General features: G+C 43.2%; 1 protein-coding gene across 8 annotated transcripts in view; it reads left to right on the forward strand.

The window, feature by feature from the left end:
* The window catches only part of fnbp1a (formin binding protein 1a), a 51,444-nt gene that overhangs the window by 23,144 nt on the left and 6,421 nt on the right, over positions 1-21,879 (forward strand). For 3 of the 8 annotated variants that reach the window (XM_085426693.1, XM_085426694.1, XM_085426695.1), the window contains 10 exons: positions 7,870-7,932; positions 8,054-8,149; positions 8,347-8,361; positions 8,445-8,573; positions 8,651-8,797; positions 11,763-11,939; positions 12,029-12,235; positions 13,032-13,046; positions 13,130-13,239; positions 20,661-20,793. In XM_085426693.1, coding sequence (XP_085282819.1) covers positions 7,870-7,932; positions 8,054-8,149; positions 8,347-8,361; positions 8,445-8,573; positions 8,651-8,797; positions 11,763-11,939; positions 12,029-12,235; positions 13,032-13,046; positions 13,130-13,239; positions 20,661-20,793 — 1,092 coding nt within the window. The remainder of the gene's footprint in view (positions 1-7,869; positions 7,933-8,053; positions 8,150-8,346; positions 8,362-8,444; positions 8,574-8,650; positions 8,798-11,762; positions 11,940-12,028; positions 12,236-13,031; positions 13,047-13,129; positions 13,240-20,660; positions 20,794-21,879) is intronic. The other 5 variants (XM_085426696.1, XM_085426699.1, XM_085426697.1 and 2 more) reach the window with 5 other exon arrangements.

Consider the following 21,879-nt stretch of genomic DNA (forward strand, 5'->3'; position numbering starts at 1 on the left):
ATGCCATCCAGAGTAAGAATCTGCTTAGATACCATATTTCTAAGGTTTTCAGGGCCGAGTACAATAGTCATGGGATTTCTGGCTCTTTTTAGAGAACCAGCTCTTTCGGCTCCAAACTGGCTCTTCAGGTTGTTTTGTTGCTTTAATTAATTTATTATTAACAATAATATAAAATTATGCACAAAAGGAATTACTAATGTAAAAAAAGTGGTTTTATCTATATATGCTTATATATAAATATATGTGGTGGCCCCTAGAGACAAAGCACGTACAAACCCCAAAACACATTTCTAGCGTTATTCAGGGCCGAGTACAATAACCTCAGTTTGATCTGAATTAAGAAGCAGAAAGTTAGCGGCCATCCAGGGGCCCGTTCTTCGTACCTCGCTTACTACATCCAAGATCAAATCATCGCGCTAACTTTGAGCTCACTATCCCGGTTCTCCAAACACACCTGTTGTTGACGATTAGTATAGCTGGATGAAGTAATGTGAGATCACTGGGTGGCTTAACAGGGGCTACGCATCGATAGTAGAAACATTGATCGGCAACCCTTTGATTGGTCGGCAAAAAGTATTTTTCCGCAGCAGAGCAAGAACTCTTGATTGAGGGATTTCAGGAGTTTCAGAGTTTAATTAAAACGCAAGGGAACACTGCAAAGGCTGCAAAAGCAAGGAGAGAGGGCTGGCAGAAAGTTGCTGACAAATTAAACTCGTAAGTAATTTAATAATAATAATAATAATGGATTGGATTTATATAGCGCTTTTCAAGGCACCCAAAGCGCTTTACAATACCACTATTCATTCACTCTCACATTCACACACTGGTGGAGGCAGCTACGGTTGTAGCCACAGCTGCCCTGGGGCAGACTGACAGAAGCCAGGCTGCCATATCGCGCCATCGGCCCCTCTGGCCAACACCAGTAGGCGGTAGGGTAAATTTATCATATTATATTATATTATATTATATTATATTATATTATATTATATTATATTATAGTACATTATATCCTCTTTCACATTAGAGCCACGACAGGACCCACTAGAACATGGGAACAAGTAAAAGTGAAATATAAGAATATTCTACAGAATGGTAATATTTATCACTTATATTGCTTTTAGTCTCTTGAAAAGAGAGCCTGAAATAATCTGTTTGTTTGTTTATAACAGCAACCAAGAAAAGGGCAGAGCAAACAAAGACAGGTGGTGGTCCTGCACCCCCTCGTCAACAAGTTGGTTAAGTAAATAATACCCTCACGGGAAAATCGATATCTCTCTATGAGCACACTGTCGCGCTGAGCTAAAGGATCCTGTCTATCCCGCAATATACGCTGGATTCTGAGGACTCTCCTTATCAATCTTGCACCTTCTGCAATGGGTGGCTCGCGTATACGGACAGGACATGGCTGCGACAGACTTCCCAAATCCACCTTCGCTTTTATAGCCGTGGTCTCTCATCTTGATTACATGAAGTAATTTACTATTACTACTCTAAAATATGAATTACATCTGTAATAATCACATACATGTAATAGAATGATTAATAGTACATTTCCCTTTTTTTACAAAATGACCTGTATGTATCTGTGTGACATCAATAAAAGGATCAAGTGCTGCATTATCTTTAGTTACATTGATAATATTTATTTATGGTAAAACAGTGGTAAAATATCGCTGTTGCTTTCGTATAAATGAAGTGGACATACCTGCGTGGCCGCGATCTAATCCTGTTTACATAAAGTAAGCCTGCTCCCGAGCAGGTTTACGCTTACGGCTCTGTTGCTATGGCAGCAAGTCCCGGATGAGCTTCGGAGAACCGAACGATCCAAGATCACGCGAAATCGTCAACAATCTCATCCAGCTAACTCACTTAGCGCGGTACGAAGAACAGACCCCAGGTCTTTAAGACATTCCTGCAGTTTAACTCATTGCTTTGTGTTATCTGGCTTCATGGTAAATGGTAAATGGCCTGTATTTGTATAAAGCGCTTTGGGGTCCTTAGGGACTAGTAAAGCGCTTTACACATCCAGTCATCCACACATTCACACACTGGTGCTGGCAGCTACATTGTAGCCACAGCCACCCTGGGGCGCACTGACAGAGGCGAGGCTGCCGGACACTGGCGCCACCGGGCCCTCCGACCACCACCAGTAGGCAACGGGTGAAGCGTCTTGCCCAAGGACACAACGACCGAGACTGTCCAAGCTGGGGCTCGAACCGGCAACCCTCCGATTACAAGACGAACGCCAAACTCTTGAGCCACGATCGCCCCACCATGGATAGATAGAGCTGGGTGTCATCAGCATAGCAGTGTAAATGTATGCTATGTCTTCTAATGATACTGCCTAAAGGAAGCATGTATAATGTAAACAGAATTGGTCCTAGCACTGAACCCTGTGGAACACCATAACTGACCTCAGTGTGTGAAGAGGACTCTCCATTTTTATTTAGACTCTTCTTTGCCAATTGATCTTTCCAATTTAACTTCAGTACTTTCTCCAATGTGTCTTATAGACCATCCTAAGACTGCTTTGAGCGCCTTGAGACAACTGTTGTGATTTGGTGCTATTCGATTTAAACAAAGCAAATGGTGGTGGATGGAGCAGCTACAGAGATTTTTCTTTTTCATGTTTGAAGTTTGTTGATCAGGTGCTGATGAAGGACTTCTGTCAGCTTTTTCCCAGTAAAGGTTTTAATGGTGATTACAGGAACAGCTGCTGTTTTGGACGCTAGGAAACAAAACTTTCACTCCACCTGAGCTCACTCTTTGCTTTTTGCAGATGGGCCACGGCTCCATGTTAAACTATGACAGCGTCATCTTCACTACTGCTGTATTATCAGTGTTCTTGTTTAAAATTGGAGGCTGTGTAGGCTTAATGCTGTCTTAGTTTTTATTCTCACACGTGCTCCTAAATACGTTGTTTGTTTTTAGACGCAAATGTGGGTGAGCACTACAGAGGCATGCATTAAAACAAAGCATTGAAGCAAAGAGGGGGCGCGAACATTTTTCTTGTAAAACGAAGGGAGGCCTAGCAAAAAAAGTTTGGGAACCACTGAGCTAAGCTAGCAAAACCCTGCAGACACAGTGAGGGAATGCTGTGGATGCATTTAGCGAGTTAATCAACAAAGAGTGTGCTTCAGATCAAGGACGTGAAGATTACACTGTGAAATAAGGAGTTATCTATAAGTTTTTAATTAAATTGGTGACACAAAAACACCACTGTGTGTTGGAACAGAGAGTGACACTCTACAGCAGAGAGAGTCAACGCCAAGTGGCAGCACCTCCACACACACACACACACCTGATTTACTGCAGTTTATATTGTGTTTTATGCGCTGCTGTGTAAACATGTTCGATGTTTGTGATTGGTCAGATGCTACAAACACCGCCCCTTTCAAGTGAACACTCCTGTAGCTAGTAGGGGTGCAACGATACACAAAATTCACGGTTCGATATTTTTTCGATACAAAAAAATGTTCATGCTTTTTTAATTTGCTATTTATTAAAATTATAAATATATATTTTAACTCAAACGTTCAGTTTTTAAATTTAATGTTGCTGAAACAACAAAGGGATAAAATAATAAATCTATCTGATGGAGAAATCACTCATCTTTGGAAAAGAGAGTTTATTACAGAGAAATGGCTCTTTCAAAATAAAAGCTATACTACGCGCTTCTTCTGGGCTATATTCTCAGCAGCATATTAAACATATCAGGTCCCCATAAGGAGAATCCTGTGCTAACGGCTGTCTAAATGACTCGGGTAAAGTTTGTAGCGTGCGTGCTTGTTGTTTTTGTCTGCTTCCACTTGTCTTTGCACTAGGATGATGTCGGTGTAAATGTGCAGTCATATTCGTTGTGTTCCCACTAGTGCTGTCAGCGTAAATCTGAAATGACGTTAACGCCACAACACGGCAAATCTCCGTTAACGAGCTACCGCGGATCGCCCCGTGCGTGGGGCTGGACGGGGTCATACTTCACATGAAGACCAAAATAGTTCCAAAGGCCAGATCTGAATGAGGGTGGGGGAGGTTCAATTTGCCATGTTGCAACGAGCTTAGCTTCTGTCTTGCTAGCTTGCGCTGTGCTCAGTGGATCTGCGCTCGACAGTACAGCCTAGGCGGAGTAGTCGAACGCAGATCCACTGAGCACTCAACACAGACAGCATCGTCAGAAAAAAAGTTGATTTAATAAATTTAAAAAATTGTATTGTTCGATTGCGTACCGAACCGAAAGCACTGTATCGAACGGTTCAATATCGATACGAGTATCATTGCACCCCTAGTAGCTAGATCAACAAACCGTGGTTAACTTAGCAGCAGACCGCTTCGTGTCACTGTTTATCCCACTGCCAGCCTGAGTCCAGGCCACTAGTGATGGGTCGGTCGCAAACGAAATGGCTCTTAGAGCCGGGTCTTTGACGTGAACGGCGCGAGCCGGCTCCTTATCGCGAGCCGTGGGTTGTTTTTTTTTTCCTTTCTCTTACCCTCTCTCTCGCACTTTTTTCCGCTTCACTCCACACGCAAGCCTTGTGCTTTACGCTGGGTAGAGGGGGGAGGGGCGGTAGTTACACTCAGTAGCACAGGAACAGAGCGGGAGGGAGAGAGAGAGAAAGAGAGCCAGGGACTAGTGATGTGCGATACCACTGATTTCCTTTCCGATCCGATACCAAGTAATATTCAGGGTGGTATCGACAATACTGATCCGATACTTTGTACAAAAACTTATTTTATTTATTGTATCTCAAATTATAGCATCATAATGATTACAGGACATCAGATTACTTGTTCTCATCACTTAATAACGCAGAGTTCATCATATAGAAATAAAAAAAAAGAAGTTGTGCTATTTGAACACCTTGCCTGCCTGCAGCACTAAAGCACTCTGTGAGAGACGTCTGTCTCGCCCTGGCAGCACCTGTCCCTCTCCTCCTCTTCAGTTCACCTCAACATACGCTCGTCATATTCTGTGATATGATTTACTCTGAGGTGTTTGACAGGGTTAGTGATGTTGCCACAACATACATGCCAACCCTGCCAATTTTCCACCCGGACAACAAAATTGAAAAACCATATTGCAGAATTCATAGCGCGGCCCAGCCAATTCCAGTTTCCAACAATGGCGGCAGCGACTTAGTTTTAATATTACTCTTATTTCTCTTTCTGGGTCGCAAGAAAACTTTTAACATATTTTCAGGTGAGAATGTAGCTGTGTAAACTTCAAATATCTGAGCCGACACATCGTCTTCAAACCCCCACGGTCTTTCATTACTCGGGTTAAACATGATATATAAGTCACTTTGATAACTTCAAAATGTTATTGTTTGGCTTTTTCAGTGTTTTATTTGTTCGTGAGTAAATCGGTTTGGCTGAGATTAAAGTTATTAGATTAGATTAAATTAAATTAAACTTTATTAATCCCTTGGGAGGGTTCCTCCGGGGTTTTCACACAGCTGAATAAACGTCAAACAGAAAATTAATTAAACAAAGTGTGAGATGGTCGAGAGTTTATGCCAGCGCCCGGTTATATTTTAGATAGCAAGGAGCAGACGGCAGTTTCACTCCACCAAGGGAGCTCGTGACGTACTACCCGGCTTTCTTTAGACCGCGAAAGCCGGTCCTCAGGTGGAAGCAGCCTCTGAATTTGGACACCCCCGCTGTTTCCGGGCCGGCCAATAATAACGGTGACATTTAACATATTTTACCCGATAAATAAACCCTGTAAAATGCATTTTGAATGTCTCCCTAATTCTAAGGTCTCAAGGTTGGCAAGTATGGCCACAACACCTCACTTTTTTGCCACATGTATTGCAAACCACGTCTCAGCTGTTTGTGGAGGTAAAATACGTCCACACATGACTCCAATTACGCTCAGCCATTGTTGTGAGTGCGCACGCCAAGGGGCTGCGAGACTTTTATACAGCCGTATTTCGCACATGACTATGAAAGGCGGAAGAGGAAGTAGTTCCTTTGAATGTAGACAATCTGAATTTTATAATTTCTTTCCACTGTGTTTCTGTTAATGATAAACTACAAATTTACCCTAAATTACTAAAATATCGATATTTTAATGTGAGAATCGATTCTAGAAGATAAATGTTTGGTATCGGAGGAATCGATATTTCAGGATCGATCCGCACATCACTACCAGGGACAACAACGTCACATTAGAAAGGTATAGTAATCATCCACAACTATTTTCAGTTGCAGATGATAAAGGATTCAGAAAGTTTATTCATGCAGGTCCATATGACAGAGAATGTGCATCTTCTTTTTGTTTTCATATTTTAATTTATATTTAATTGTGTTGTGGTTTGCGGTGTTTTGTGTTGTTTCACTTTAAATTTGTAAAAGGAAAAAGCTGAAAATTTAAATAGTTAAAAGTTGAACTGTGAATAGTTGTTTTTTGTATTATATGATTTATTTATTACATTTTATGTGGAGTGAATAAATAAAAGTATAAAAGCTCGCACTGGAACAGTTCGCAGCCGAGTGTGAAGCAGCGGGAATGAGGATCAGCACCTCCAAATCTGAGGCCATGGTTCTCAGCCGGAAAAGGGTGGAGTGCCCACTCCGGGTCGGGGATGAGTTCCTGCCCCAAGTGGAGGAGTTCAAGTATCTCAGGGTCTTGTTCGCGTGGTGAAGAGGGAGCTGAGTGTAAAAGCGAAGCTCTCAATTTACCGGTCCATCTACGTCCCTACCCTCACCTATGGCCACAAGCTGTGGGTAGTGACCGAAAGAACGAGATCGCGGATACAAGTGGCAGAAATGAGCTTCCTCCGAAGGGTGGCTGGCCTCTCCCTTAGAGATAGGGTGAGAAGTTCGGCCATCCGGGAGGGGCTCAGAGTAGAGCAGCTGCTGCTCCACATCGAAAGGAGCCAGCTGAGGTGGTTCGGGCATCTGACAAGGATGCCCCCTGGGCGCCTCCTGGGTGAGGTGTTCCAGGCATGTCCCACCGGGAGAAGGCCCCCGGGCAGACCCAGGACACGCTGGAGAGATTATATCTCTCGGCTGGCCTGGGAACGTCTTGGTGTTCCCCCGGATAAGCTGGAGGAGGTGGCTGGGGAGAGGGAGGTCTGGGCCTCTTGGCTTAGGCTGCTGCCCCCGCGACCCGGCCTCGGATAAAGCGGATGAGGATGGATGGAGATTTACGGTGGCCCCTACAGACAAAGCACATACAAACTTCAAATCACGTACGAACTCCAAAACACGTAAAAACACTTAAAAACTCCAAAACACGTAAAAACACATACAAACTCTGAAGCACGTACAAAAGACAACAGAAGTGCTCCAGGATGCTAGGGGGCAGTGTTGAGCTTTTGTTACCTAGTGGCTACACAAGCCAGCAAGTACCAACGACCGGATTTGGTGTGTGGTAGTAACAGGTAAATGAACTTTTTTTTTTTAAAATTATTTGACTATATATGAATGCTTGTGTATAAATACATAAACAATACACATATGCTTTCGTGCTTTCAATTGTGTAATTTAACTGATCTAGTAGCTCTGTTTTGGAAGTTCAGTTCATGCTAGAAATGTGTTTTGGAGTTTGTGCATGTTTTGTCTCTAGGGGCCACCGCATATATTTATATATAAACATATATAAATATTATTGTTAATAATAAATTAATTAAAGCAACAAAACAACCTGAAGAGCTGGTTCGGAGCTGAAAGAGCCGGCTCTTTTTAGTGAGTCGAACCGAAACAGCCAGTTCTCTAAAAAGAGCCGGAAATTCCATCACTACAGGCCACAGAGAAACAAACTGGGTGTGCTTAATTTGCTTTGTAGTGCAGACCCAGTTATTCTCAGTGTGATTTCGTCAGTTCAACCGGTTCGACCAGTCTGACCAGTCTGTTTTATTGTCGCAGCATTTCCAAGATGGCCGCCGTGCACAGCAGCACATTGAGAGCTCCTGGAAACAGCTGGAGTCTGTAAGTGACCTTTGCCCCTGCCCACCAACACACTGTCCCCACCCCAAACTCTGTAGAAGCGGAAACTTGTTTGGACTGTTTATTTTTGTTTGTTTGTTGGTTTTTTTTACTTATTTTTCAGAGTAAGCGGCGGTTCGAACGTGACTGTAAGGAGGCGGAGCGAGCTCAGCACGTCTCCGACAAAATCGACCTGGACAATAAAACGGATGGAGAGAAGGTCAGAACACTAAGCTCTTGTCAGGGGGAGTGTGGGCGAAGCTTGAGCACCCCTGCAGTGATATGATTGGACGTTATTTATCAACTATGACCCAGGGGTTGAATAAAACAGCTGATTGTGGTCCATTTTAATCCCTAACATCATACTTAGTCCTGTCTGTCTGCCTGTGTCTCTCTCTGTCTGTCCGTCCATCACAGCGCTGCTCGCTGAAGGTGCGTCTCTTCTTCACTGATAAGCATATTTTGAGTCGTCTCCCGTTGGCAATCGTCGGTGTGAAAGTTTTCTCTGTTTTCAGGCTCGTCAGACAGCTCAGCAGAAACAACAAGCTGCTGAGGAGTCCAGGAAAGACTACGTGACAAGTTTAAACCAGTTTAACCAGGATCAGCACCAGCACTACCACACACTGGTACCAGTAATTTACCAGGTAGGACTTCCTGTTATGCAGTGATGTCATCAGTGAGTGTGGCGATGTGTACTCAGGCATGTGCCTCTGCCCTGCAGCGTATCCAGGACATGGAGGAGCGGCGGATCGAGAGGATTGGGGAGGCGATGCGTTCGTTGGCCGAGGCTGAGAGAAAAGTTCTTCCTGTTGTGAGCCGCTGTCTGGACGCCATGATGGAAGCTGCTGAAAGCATACAGCCAAGAAAGGTGAGAGTCCCGGGACTTTGCCCACAGAACCAAACACCTGATTTAGATTAGGCTAATTTGCCCTGAAGGTTATTTCCATGTGCACATCTGGATATCTAGTTTTCTCCCTAGAAGTTCCGATGTGACCGTGTTGATGTCCTTGAGTCCATCGACCCTTCAGACTGAATTTGGTTAGATGAGTAAACTCACAAGAAACACGCCAGCGAGCATGGCGGGTGGAAAGGGAATATCTAACGCCACCATCTGGCCAGGTTGTGTGCTGAGTTTGCACGTGTCTCTGGGTTCTCCGACTTCCACTCTGGTTTTGTCTGTTCCAGAAGTCCTGTGCTTTGTTCTGATGCAGCTTTGCAATCCTAACCCAATTCTGCCACGCTCTTCTTAGAGGAGAGGCTTTCTCCTTCCAAACAGCCACACTTGTTCAATCTCAAAAGGCTGATTCTGTCCATCTGGTTCTGTTCAGTGAGAGAAATGTTTCATCATCATCAGATGACGTCTTCAGTCTCAGCTGACTGCAGGTTTCAACCTTACAAACAGGACATTTGCACAATGACTGACACTAGCAGCACTGAATGAACAATGGGCTGTGAGGTCAGTTTATGATCATTTACCATTCACAGAGAGTTGGGGAATGGCTGCAATCACAGCATTGTAAGATGGTGACAGATGTACCCTTAGGCCCCCTCCTGGATACAGAGATCAAGGTCAAGGTAACTTTATTTATACCCATAGGCAAGGTAAATTTGCTTTACAGACAAAATGATAGCATTTGGCATCCCTTCAAAAACAAACATACCTAATAAAGATATAAACCTCCCTGTAGCACATATATAGTAATTTAATATTTCGAATCAAAAACAGTTCTTATTTAATTCAGTGACAGCAACGGGGACAAAGCTATTTTTATAACGCTTTGTCCTGCATCTCGGAAATAGAAACCTCCGTCCTGAGGAAAGAAGCTGAAATTCACCCCTTAGAGGATGGGAACCATTTTTAAGGATTGATAAAGCCATCCTCTGTACCTGCTTGGAGTACAGGGAGGCTAAACAAGACTGTGGCTCACCTATCAGACGACTGGACCATCTCACTATCTGATTCAGAGAGTTTTTCTCTGTGACAGAGGTCTGACTGAACCATGCCACCAAACAAAAGGACAAAATAAAAGAACGAAACTGATCTAAAAGTCTTTTAATTAAAATATGGGGCTGTTTTGTATTAAAAGCCGAAGAAAAGTCAATGAAAAGAAGTCTTGCAAAAGTCCCTTTACTCTGTACATGTTTAAGAATCAGATTTAGTGAAGTCAAAAGTGCGTCCTCCTCTGTTGGGCCTGTATGCAAACTGCATTGGATCCAGCTGATGTTCAGTCTCTTTCATAATCACATTTCTGATGATTTTTTCAAAGACTTTCATGACAACTGAAGTGAGGGCAACAGGCCTGAAGTCGTTTAGAATTGTTGGACGACTAGATTTAGGGACAGGAACCACGACTGCTTCTTTCCAAAGAGAGGGCACATGTTGTGTTTGCAAGGATTTATTCAAAATAACCTGAAATATAGGACTGAGTTTATCAGCACAAGATTTAATTAGGCGGCCACTAATATTATCAGGACCCTGGCTCTTGTTCACATTGACAGTATGAAAGGCCTTTTTAACATCGCTGAGTTCAATGATAAAGTGCTGAGTATCTCTCAGTTTCTGTTTCAGTTCAGAAATATCCTCGCTGAAATCAGAAGAACTAAAACGAGCATAAAACATGTTTAAAGCGTTTGCAAATCTCTGTCTGAATTAAAACCATCTAAGATGATCTGACTGCTGCTCTGGGGATTTTGAAACCCTGCTATGGTTTTCATACAAGTCCAGGCAGACCCAAAATTTTTTGCAGCACATTTGCTTTCAAGAAGGTTTTTGTAGTTCTGTTTTGCTTTCAAGAGCTCAATTTTCAGGTCCTTGGTGGCTGTCTGAAAATCAGTAACAGCCCCCTCTTTAAAGGCCTGTCTCTTTTTCCTTAAACAGGATTTGACGCTTTTAGTGACCCACGGCTTATTGTTAGCGTAGACTTTAACGCGCTTACGGGGTATAATCATGTCTTTACAAAATATTGCATAAGAGCTAGTAACATCCACCAAAGCGTCGAGATCATCTCCACAAGACTGAATAAAAACTTCCCAATCTGTAAGCACAGATTCTTCTGACCATATGTCAACATCCTTAGTCTTTGTCTTCTCTCGTTTTAAGACTGAGATGCACACAGTTATGGTCAGAAGATCCCAGAGGAGGAAGCGGGAGGGATTTATAAGCATTCTTCACCGATCCGTAACAAAGGTCCAACATTTTATCCCGTCTGGTAGGACAGGATACATATTGATACAGATTGCCCAAAGTTGATTCAAGAGAGACATGGTTAAAGTCCCCCATTATAAAGTTTGGGCGTCAGGAGAGAGCGCCTGCAGCTTCTGCACTACGTCTGAGATGATGCTGCAGGTGGAGGCGGGGTGAGCCCTGAATGTAAGCTATGGTAATAAAAAGTTGTGGAAACTCACGAGGGAGATAAAAAGGGCGCAGCGACACGGATAAAAGTTCAATCCTCCTGCACTTAACAGCGTGCACCATGATCCTTGGGGTCGACCAGTTTTTGGCGCAGCGTGTTTTGAGTGTTTAAATCACAGAGACGTCGTGTTTAGAAAAAGTGTGTCTCAGCTGCTCCGATACTCCTGACATGTACGGGATCACTACAGGGTTTTGCTTAGGCAGCGGTCTTTAGGAGCCTTCCCGGCTTTGACAAAAGTCCAGCTTTCTTACTCTGCTGTCATGAACTTTGACCTTTAACCTTCTAACTGAGGTGCGGGAGGGTGTGCATCTGCAGATATGTTTCTAATGAAGGAACTCCAAAATGTGCCTTCATAAACACGCCAATATGGGATGTAAAGGTCAAAGGTTAGCTGATGTTATGTGGTGAATGTCCTTTCAGGACACCCGTCAGGTGGTGGAGGTGTATAAATCAGGATTCGACCCCCCGGGTGATGTCGAATTTGAAGACTACAGCGCCACCATGAGGCGGAGCATCTCTGAATCCAGTTACCTCGACAACCGGACAGAGGAGCGGAGACAAAGCAGAAAGCTGTGGCCCTTCATCCGAAAAACCAAGGTATACGCGCACACACACACACAAGGTGCAGATGAGACACACCTGGAGGAATCACCTGGCTGTACTCAGGTCCTTTTCTCTCCTTTCAGTTGCTGACCCTCCTGTCCTCCCCCCGCCAGCCTCCACCCCCACCCCCAACCTCTCCTTCACCCGGGGGCATGGCCAACAGTCCCCAGTCCCCACCCACAGCCACAGCCACCCGAGAACCAATCACACAGCGGCTGAATGACCTCATGACCTCTGGCTACAGAACCAGGAAGCAGTGTCTGCGCAGCCTCAAGAGAGGGGTACAAGATGTACTGCATACTGTACTACATGAAATACTACGTTATATCTTAAATACTATAACACATATTGGAGTCCAGCTGCTGTGAGGTTTACACCACAAACTAAAGTCATATTTATGTCTCTGTGATGGTTAATCCAGCAGCATGCACTTTAATCTACGTGATATTTTAATGCTACAATATTATAATCATCATCATTATTATGTTTATAATTGATGAAGAAACCAAATGACACTCAGATGTTTATTTGATTGCCAAATAATAATAATGGATTGGATTTATATAGCACTTTTCAAGGCACCCAAAGCGCTTTACAATGCCACTATTCATTCACACACTGGTGGAGGCAGCTACGGTTGTAGCCACAGCTGCCCTGGGGCAGGCTGACAGAAGCGAGGCTGCCATATCGCGCCATCGGCCCCTCTGGCCAACTCCAGTAGGCGGTAGGGTAACATGTCTTGCCCAAGGACACAGCGACCAGGACAGAGAGCCCGGGGATCGAACCGGCAACCTTCCGGTTACAGATGCGCTTCCCAACCCCCTGAGCCACGGTCGCCCCTAGCAGCTTTAAAACACTGATTCAATTTCTCTAAAAAAATAAAAAATAGTTTCAAACACATTGATCACAAATTTCTAAATTGTTTGAGTTTTTATGACTAATAATTGTGTTAGGCACTGTCTACTACGTACTGTTTCCTACACTAACTGCTGCAGTGCAAGCTGTTGTGCACGCACACATAGTCGCCTGGCACATTCATGATGACATCTGTTGTCTTTCTTTCTGCTCGCCTCTTTGACCGGACAGCTGTCACTCAAACTGGTCAGTATCTCACCTGTCAGAGACGTCCAGGTGTGTTTGAGCCTTCGACTTACTGATGTTTAACGAGTGTGTTGATGCTGCAGGGCTCGAGTCCGGCCGACTGCAGCCATCTTCCTCCTGAACAGAGACGCAAGAAACTTCAGGGCCGCATCATTAACATCAACCAGGAGATACAGAGAGAGCGCGAGCAGAGGTGACACACACACAGACACGCACACACAAACACACACAGACACACACACACAGACACGCACACACAGACACACACACACAGACACACACACACAGACATACACAGACACACACACACAGACACACACACACAGACATACACAGACACACACACACAGACACACACAGACACACACACACCGACACACACACAGACACACACAGACACACAGACACAGACACACACAGACACGCACACACAGACACACACAGACACACACAGACACACACACACACACACACACCCACACAGACGGACAGACACTGCGCACACACAGACACACACACAGACTCACACTCACACACAGACAGACACGCACACGGATAGACACGCACACACAGACACGCACACACAGACACACACACATGGACAGACACCGCGCACACACAGACACACACACAGACTCACACTCACACACGGACAGACACGCACACACAGACACACACACAGACTCACACTCACACACAGACAGACACGCACACGGATAGACACGCACACACAGACACGCACACACAGACACACACACATGGACAGACACCGCGCACACACAGACACACACACAGACTCACACTCACACACAGACAGACACGCACACGGATAGACACACACACAGACACCCACACACACGGACAGACACGCACACACAGACACACACACACACAGACACACACACATGGACAGACACCGCGCACACACAGACACACACACAGACACCGCGCACACAGACACACACACAGACACACACACAGACACACACACGGACAGACACCCACACACGGACAGACACTGCGCACACACAGACACACACACAGACACCCACACACACGGACAGACACGCACACAGACACCCACACACACACACACACACACACACACAGAGACACCCACACCCACACACAGACACCGCGCACACAGACACGGACACACACACACACACAGACACCGCGCACACAGACACACACACTGATCTGATTCCATTTTCTGTTCAACTCAGTGTTATTTACACAGCACCACATCACAGCAGCACTCTTACAGTACAAGTCACAGTATGAGGTGGTGACTTAGCTAGCGCACAAACGTTATTTGCGTTACCCACGAATAACTTGAAACAACTCTCTTATTCACTTACCATATAAAACAAGAATTACACTCCAAACTTTACATAAATATATGTAGTGCTTGTATATTGCTATCACCTGAAACACAGCAAAACAGTTCAGTGTTATTGACGGCTTCCATTACAAAAACTGGCCTGCGTTACTTTTGTGAGGGATAATTTTGCCAGTCACCCGTTTGAACCGCCACTGCCACCTACTGGCGAACCTAAATATCGCCCCATTTGCTCCCACCTAAACATCACATCAGGTGGGAGCAAATGAGCTTTTCCCTCTGTGCTATGATGCAAACTAGTGTCACAACAAATAGCAAAAAAGATGATATGGGGGGGGGGCGCTGTACATGAACACACAAGGAACGCATCTCAGACTTGTTCTTGATGCTCAAAATACTCGGGGTGCCACACCTCCATATTTTTTAGATCTATAAAAAAAACTTGTGAGACTTTATCAGAGGTGTGAACATCACAGCAGATCTCTTTGTGTCACTGAGGATAAAACAGAAAAACGTGAAGCAGATTTTCCTGGCCTGGCTTTTTATAGCAGATAACCAATATTCTGCAGTAGAACAAAAACAACAGAAAACCATGAATCAACATGTGAACATGACCTGATGCTGCTGAAGTGAAGCAGAGCAAAGTTACAGAGGTTTGATTACACTGTAAAATGTAATTCTAGATGTTTGTTATTGTAACATATTATTCTATATCAGTTTGATGATAGATGACTGAAGTTGTTGTTATAGCACAAAATTACAAGTTAAAAATGTCCCAATTACACCAAAAAAAGCTGACTCGAAAACTCATATCCAGCTAAATCAGCAACTTATGTGAACTTGACAATATGGGGAAGTTGAGCACAGCAGGATTCAAAACTGCCTCATGTGACTGCTATCGAGGTGCATCATGGAGAATTGGCGGTTAACGACATGCTCACTTTACTTGGACATTTTCTAATCGTCTTCTTTGGAATCTGCTTTCAAGGTGAGTAACATTGGTTATAATTACAAGGAAAGAGAGCTACAAAAGTTGGAACATGTTTTGAATTTATGGCATGATGTGTGTTTTTTTCTTTTACCAAAATCTTTGCTTTAGCTAATATAACTTTAGCCGACAAGGTCCAGCTTGTGTGTCATGACCAAACTTAACCTAATAAACTGAAATATGGCCTTTTTATGGGTAGCACTGACCAAATCAAAAGTATTGTGCCGCTAGCTTTAAGGTTGTACACTCAACCACTGTTGCGATATTAGCAAGCTAACTCAGCTAATTAATATAGCTTATTTCACATTGTCTCTGTACTTGTAAATTTCTTTGAAGTTCACAGGCTGTTGTATTTTGGTGGAAGTTCATTTTGGCAATATTTCCAATAACTGGCTGGGTTCAAAAAGAACTATTTGGCAGGACTCCTGTGCTTGTTGTTATCTGTTTACTCCTATGTAATCACTTAAGTTGTTATTTACTGCTGCATGCTAAGCTGTGAAAGTGCATTGAGGACTGAGACAAAATATGATCTACAGACCAGCATTATATTAGTTTTTTATCAGATAGTCCTCCAGTGTGTTTATTTCTTGCAGTAATTATATTGTGCAGTTATTTCTTACCCTGAAATGCTTAATGCTTAACAACAGCTCCATTTTAACTTATTTTTGAACTCTTGTGATCAGTTTGACCAAATTGTGTGAGTTTCCATACTAAAAGAGTTGTAGTGATAAAATAATTGGCATCAGAGACACTGATTTTTGGAAGTCCCTTGGGTTGTTTCTGATTTTTTGTTTGTTTGCATAATTTAACTTTTAATTTAACTGCATTCCCCGTATTGTAACAAAACTAACATTGTTTATATGTCAGAAAATTAGCAAACAGCATAAATGGCAACAACAATACAATTATAACATATATTTTTATTTTACTTATTTTAGATCTGTGAAGCCAAACTTGATGCCGGGCATTTGTTCTTGCCAATGGAGTCAAATGGTAAGTTACCTTTTGTGGGGGGTTTTTCATACTGGAAACACCACAGATTATATTGTAATTTAATAGCTCTGTAGAACAAATGATATAACGATTTTAGTGTCAGGGTACTTTATTTTCACAGGTCTAGATGATCACATCTGTTTTTGTCATTTAAATGAGGTGGACTTGCAAACTTTGCACTTTTCTGTGGAAATTGCTGTCCACTTCCCTGCACATACACAGAATGTGGACAGTATTTCAGATCTAAAAAAGCCTTACAGGTTAATTTAAGAGATCATGTGGTCACAGAAGGAGTATGTAATGGACTTGCTGGCTTTAATGTAAAAAGCCTGTTGTGTAACTTTGAGGCAGTATATTGCTCATCAAGGTAAACATCTGAGGAATAAGAAAATTGTTACTTTTAATCAGTGTTCTTTTACATCCCACATTTACTAAAGTTTTACATCACATAAGAGTTGTTTTTACACTCATTCTACTTTAAAATATTTCAAGACAGAGCTTATTGTTCACTGAACGGCAGGTAAAGTGCATCTTTTTGTTTATTTGCTTTTGTGTGTTTGTGTTTTCTCTAATGGGCCTCAGATGATGGTTTGCTTAAATTTGAGTCTCAAAGCATTTAAAAAAAATTCTGCCTGTACTCCCCACTAGGGCTGGGCAAAGCGATGATTTTCCTAATTGATGAATCTAGCGATTAATTTTTACATGTATGCTTTTCCTCACCAAATATGTTATTATGAGATCTGTGACATTGGATTTGGTCTGGGTTTCAGAGAAACTAACTGACAAACTAGCATTTATATTCTTAGTTTCTTGTGTTTATTCATGTCTTCACCAGGGTCTTTGACATTTCGCTGCTGTACTGTTCTGCTTTGTGTTTGATTTCTCACATTGTATATTGTAATGCCAGAGATATTAGGATATTTAAGGGGTTGCAGTGGCTGCTACAGCTGTGGGGGGCAATACTTTGGTGAAATGTCCTGGACCCTGGAAAAGAGACTGTGTAAACTGGGTAAGCAATTAAAGGTTACTGAGAGTCAAAGTCATTGGACAGCTGGGTAAAGGTGGATGCTGATATTCAGTGCCAGTTATGCAACCTGTCCATCCATGTCTATATGCTCTTTTTTCATGCTGTTAATATAAGGGGAAAAAATAAACTCTTACTGATTAAAGAAGCATTGTCTGTGGAGCCACATTCTGATCCTGTAGTTTAGCTCCAGTTTGCACATTTCATGTATTCTCAGTCACATTTGGCTCAGAGCACAGCCAATATTTCGAATAAGTAAATTTAAATTTACATTTTTGTTTGCATTCTGCAATTGAAGACATGCTCTGTTATTTATGAACATGGTCTTTGTTTAAAGCAAGAAATGGATTTGTAACATGGTGGTGCATATCTCATTCTGAAATTTTTTTAACAACTAATAAGTGTTACCCAAAGCCAATCAGCATCATCCAAAGCATCAGTATGGCTCTTCTTCTATTGTGTATTTGTGATTGTGTATATTATTTTTTTGTCTTTGAACCCTTTCATAGCTGACGGGTATTGAAGACACATTTACTAAGAGGATGAAGGTTGGCATTGTGATGGTGAAAGAAGAAGACATCATCGATGTGTTGGTTGTCATTGAGGCGGCAGTAATCCTGTCTAATCTGAGGGATGTCTCGAGCGTCATTTCCATGCCGATGGGCCTTCTTTTTGCCCTCAACATAGACTATCCAACGGAACTTAAGGACACCTTTGAAGTCATTCAGAACATCCTATTGAACATTGGTGGAAGGCAGTGCTCCTCACTTGTGCATGGTCTAAGAAACAGACTCTTGCGGAAAGCCATGCAGAACTGTAATTGTATGCTCACAGCATACAATTGCCTTAGTGTTAAGGACAGTTTTTATTTTACTGTTTGTTTTTTTTATACTTGCAAGCTCCCATTTTCACTTTTGTATATCAATAAATGACCAGACTTTGCATTCCAGATTAGACAATCACTCCATTGTTCATGGTTTAAGAAACTTATGTGAACAACAATACAATGGTGGACTCTGCACATGCTTATCTCATGCAAGTCAGTAGTTTTTCCTTTGTTTTGCAATTGAGCAGACTCAAACGATGTTTCTGAAATATTCATATTATCAAATGTTTCAGAAGCATGTACTCATTTTCAGAGCAATTGGTTCTGTAGAATTTGTTGCAGTTGTAAATGAAGACAAATACAAGAGTTTGATGTCTACATGTTATAAACTGATCTTTACTGTCACTTAACAGTAAAGGTTTTGTACTATTTTAATATTTCATGTTTTATGCTAACAGGTGTGCCTGAGCACAATGAAGTTTAAACATTTTGCAAATGTAAAGAATAATTTTTCTAATATAGCAAGTGTCCCGTTGATACATTACAATAATGCAGACTTTATGTTGTTAATTTTAACAGTTTTTATCTCATCCTGTTGAAAGTCTGATGAGTTCATGCCATGGTGAGGATTCTGTTGACCAGCTGTCCACAATTCACAAGAATCGCTACTGCTTCTAGAGTATTGGTCAGAATTTATTCAAACTTAATCACCCAATCTGTCTTCACCCAAACTGGGCTCAAGACCAAGTTCAAATTTATTGTTTCACAGGGAGCAACCTATGAGTTTTGATGGATTGTGAGCCTGATGAGCTATGTCACTGATTTTTCTGTTTCTCAGATGACTAAGATGGCACAATAAATGTTGAATGTTGCGTGCTCATGAGTAATTGTCTTGTCATGTTCTTAGAACAAACTTTCTGCATGAATTGATCAGATACACTCTAATGGAATCTGTGGGTTTTAATTTTTTTCTGTAAACAGAAGTATTTCAAGTATTTATTTATTTATTGTCATTGTCAAAGAACAATGAAATTGCGTTTGGGGCTTCCGTACAACCCGTTAAAAAAAAAACAAATACCCCTTAAAACCCAAGTGTAAATATTTAACCCAGTGTGGCTTCAGTGCAATGAGACAATCCTTAGCAACAACACGAGAACAAGACAGGTAATGTTCATAGGACATTCAGACAAAGACCTGAGAAACATGACAAAATGCAACAATGCAACCCGTTCAATATTATTGTACTGTGAGATATGATGGTTGTCTATTTAAGAAAGAGGGGGGAGAGAGAATAAAGATATAATGCACCAATGCAAACCAGTTCAGTGCTATTTAAGAAGTTGGATATGGTTATTGTCCGTGAGAGGGGGGCAGAGAGGGGAGGGGGGCAGAATTCAGGAGCCTCACAGCCTGTGGATACAGGCTGTTGGCCAGTCTGGATGTTCTGGCCTGTATAGACCTGTACCTTCTCCCTGAGGGCAGCAGGTGGAAAAGGTGGCGTGCAGGGTGATGTTGGTCCCGCAGGATACTGTGCACCCTCCTCAGACAGCGAGTGGGGAAGATATTACTAATCTCTGGCAGAATTGTTCCAATAATTCTGCCAGCTTCTTTCACCACCCGCTGGAGTGCTTGCTGGTCGGCCTTGGTGCAGCTGGGGAACCACACTAGAAATCCATGCGTCAGGACGCTGCTGATGGCACAGTTGTAGAAGTTCAACATCAGAGGTCTGGGAATGTGTGCGCTCCGTAGTCTCCTCCCTTAATTTAAAGGATAGATATTTAAACCTGAGATCTAAGATAAACCTAAGAGATAGTTTTTAATTGTTCAGTAGTGCAATTAATCATTAATGTGATCTGAAATTGATTACAGCCCCTCTACTGTTTGCCAGCGCAGGTTTTGTAGAGCAAACTTTCTAGTGCTCACACTTTTGCTGCTTCAGTGTCAGACGTTTAAATCAGGAACACAGATCGAAATAATCCGCTGTGACCAGAAACAGAACTGAGCTGGACAGGATGACCTGGAAATGACCAGAGCTGAACTGGATCCAGCCCGATCCCATGTGAATCCATGATCCTGTTATGTTTTGTATCTGTCCCAATCTTTAACTGGACTCTGATCTGGTTCATGGCAGCCTATGATTGGGTGGATCCGATTCAGTGAGCAGGTCAAGTTCACAGAGTCTGTTACAATGGTAACTGATGGTAAGTTAACGCTCTCTTTGGAGTTTGATATCACAGTTTCAACTGAACCTGTTCCCTGGATCAGCGAACCTCAGCAGAGTTTCATGTTTTTAGTGGCGCCAGAGGTGGAGCTAGCTCAAAGGAAGAACTGGGTCTGGAGCTGATCCAAAGTGCTGTCTCATTAGTGAGACGGGTGTTGGTCCTGGTGGGGGACTCTGTGTGTGTGTGTGCATGTGTGTTAATGGTTCTGTGTCATTTCAGGGACGCTTTGTTGAAGATGAGGGAGGTTTATGAACGAAGTCCTCAGATGGGCGATGCCAGCAGTTTGGAGCCTCGACTGGATGAAGTGAAGCAGAACCTGCAAAGGCTGGAGGAGGAGCTGAGGAGGAACCAGGTCTCTGTAAACACATAGCACGTACACACATTATTTTATGACTTAGAAATTGGATTAGTGGGTGAAGAACCTATCGATAGGAAGCTCACTAAGCCAGAGGAGGATGTGCTAGTTAAAAGGCTCAGTTTTGCCACGACAGCAACAGAAACAGCAATAAGCATTACAAAAGTAACACAACCTGAAGCAGAGCAAATCAGGATGTGGGTTTCAGGGGCCTTCTCCAGTGCGAAATACCTCTTTCCAAAATCAGGCTGTGACGGGCAGCAGCAAGGGAGGGGGACGCACCTGAGCAATCACGCCTCGCCGGCTTAAAGTCTGAACTGGGTCCTGTCGGTCTGTTGTTGTTAGTGTGTGTGACGGGAACGCTTCGGCCGGTATTACTGAAGATGCTGAAGAGCGTGAAACTGTGAATATTTCACAGTGGTGCTAGAACCTGGGATGGGGGCTTGGCAGACGCGGTACCGGGCGGAGGAGCTGGGCCAAATGGTGGCTGAAATGGCGGCCACATGGAGGGAGCTGGTGGCAGCATCTCGTGCATGGGTCCTGGCCACCGCCACCACCCACAGCAACCACCCTCGACCGCGTGGGAGTGGCTGACGTCCAGGCAGCTCCAGCACCCGTGCCAGCCCCCAGGATGAGACCACGCCCCGCCACACAGGCCATCATGTCCGACAAGGGGAGTCGCACCGGAGGAGGGAAAGCAAAGGAACACAGATTTGTAAAGGAAGCTCTAAAACATTCCAGCTGGGCCTTTATCAAATCAGTGATGATGGGACACTCTTTGGGGATGTTACTGATTTTGGGAAGAGAAGACTGATGGTTTGAAAAAAGAATAAAACACGCCGTCAACAGTGAATCCAAAACATTGTTCCACTTGCTCTAGGCTTAGTCCTGTAGGTTGGTCCTTGTGACGTCAGCACTCTATTTCACATCATATGATGATCAATATTTGAAGAAGAAGCAACCCAAAAGGGGACCTGGGAGGAAGAAGATGAAGAACCCACCTTGATGATCTTCACAAACTTAAAGAATCAGAATTAGAATCAGAATACTTTATTGATTCCTAGGGGAAATGATTTTGGTTAC

The sequence above is a fragment of the Rhamphochromis longiceps genome, linkage group LG12 (genome assembly GCF_057381845.1).
Source record: "Rhamphochromis longiceps isolate RC_006_pf linkage group LG12, R_longiceps_female_GT1.1, whole genome shotgun sequence".
Lineage (NCBI taxonomy): Eukaryota > Metazoa > Chordata > Actinopteri > Cichliformes > Cichlidae > Rhamphochromis > Rhamphochromis longiceps.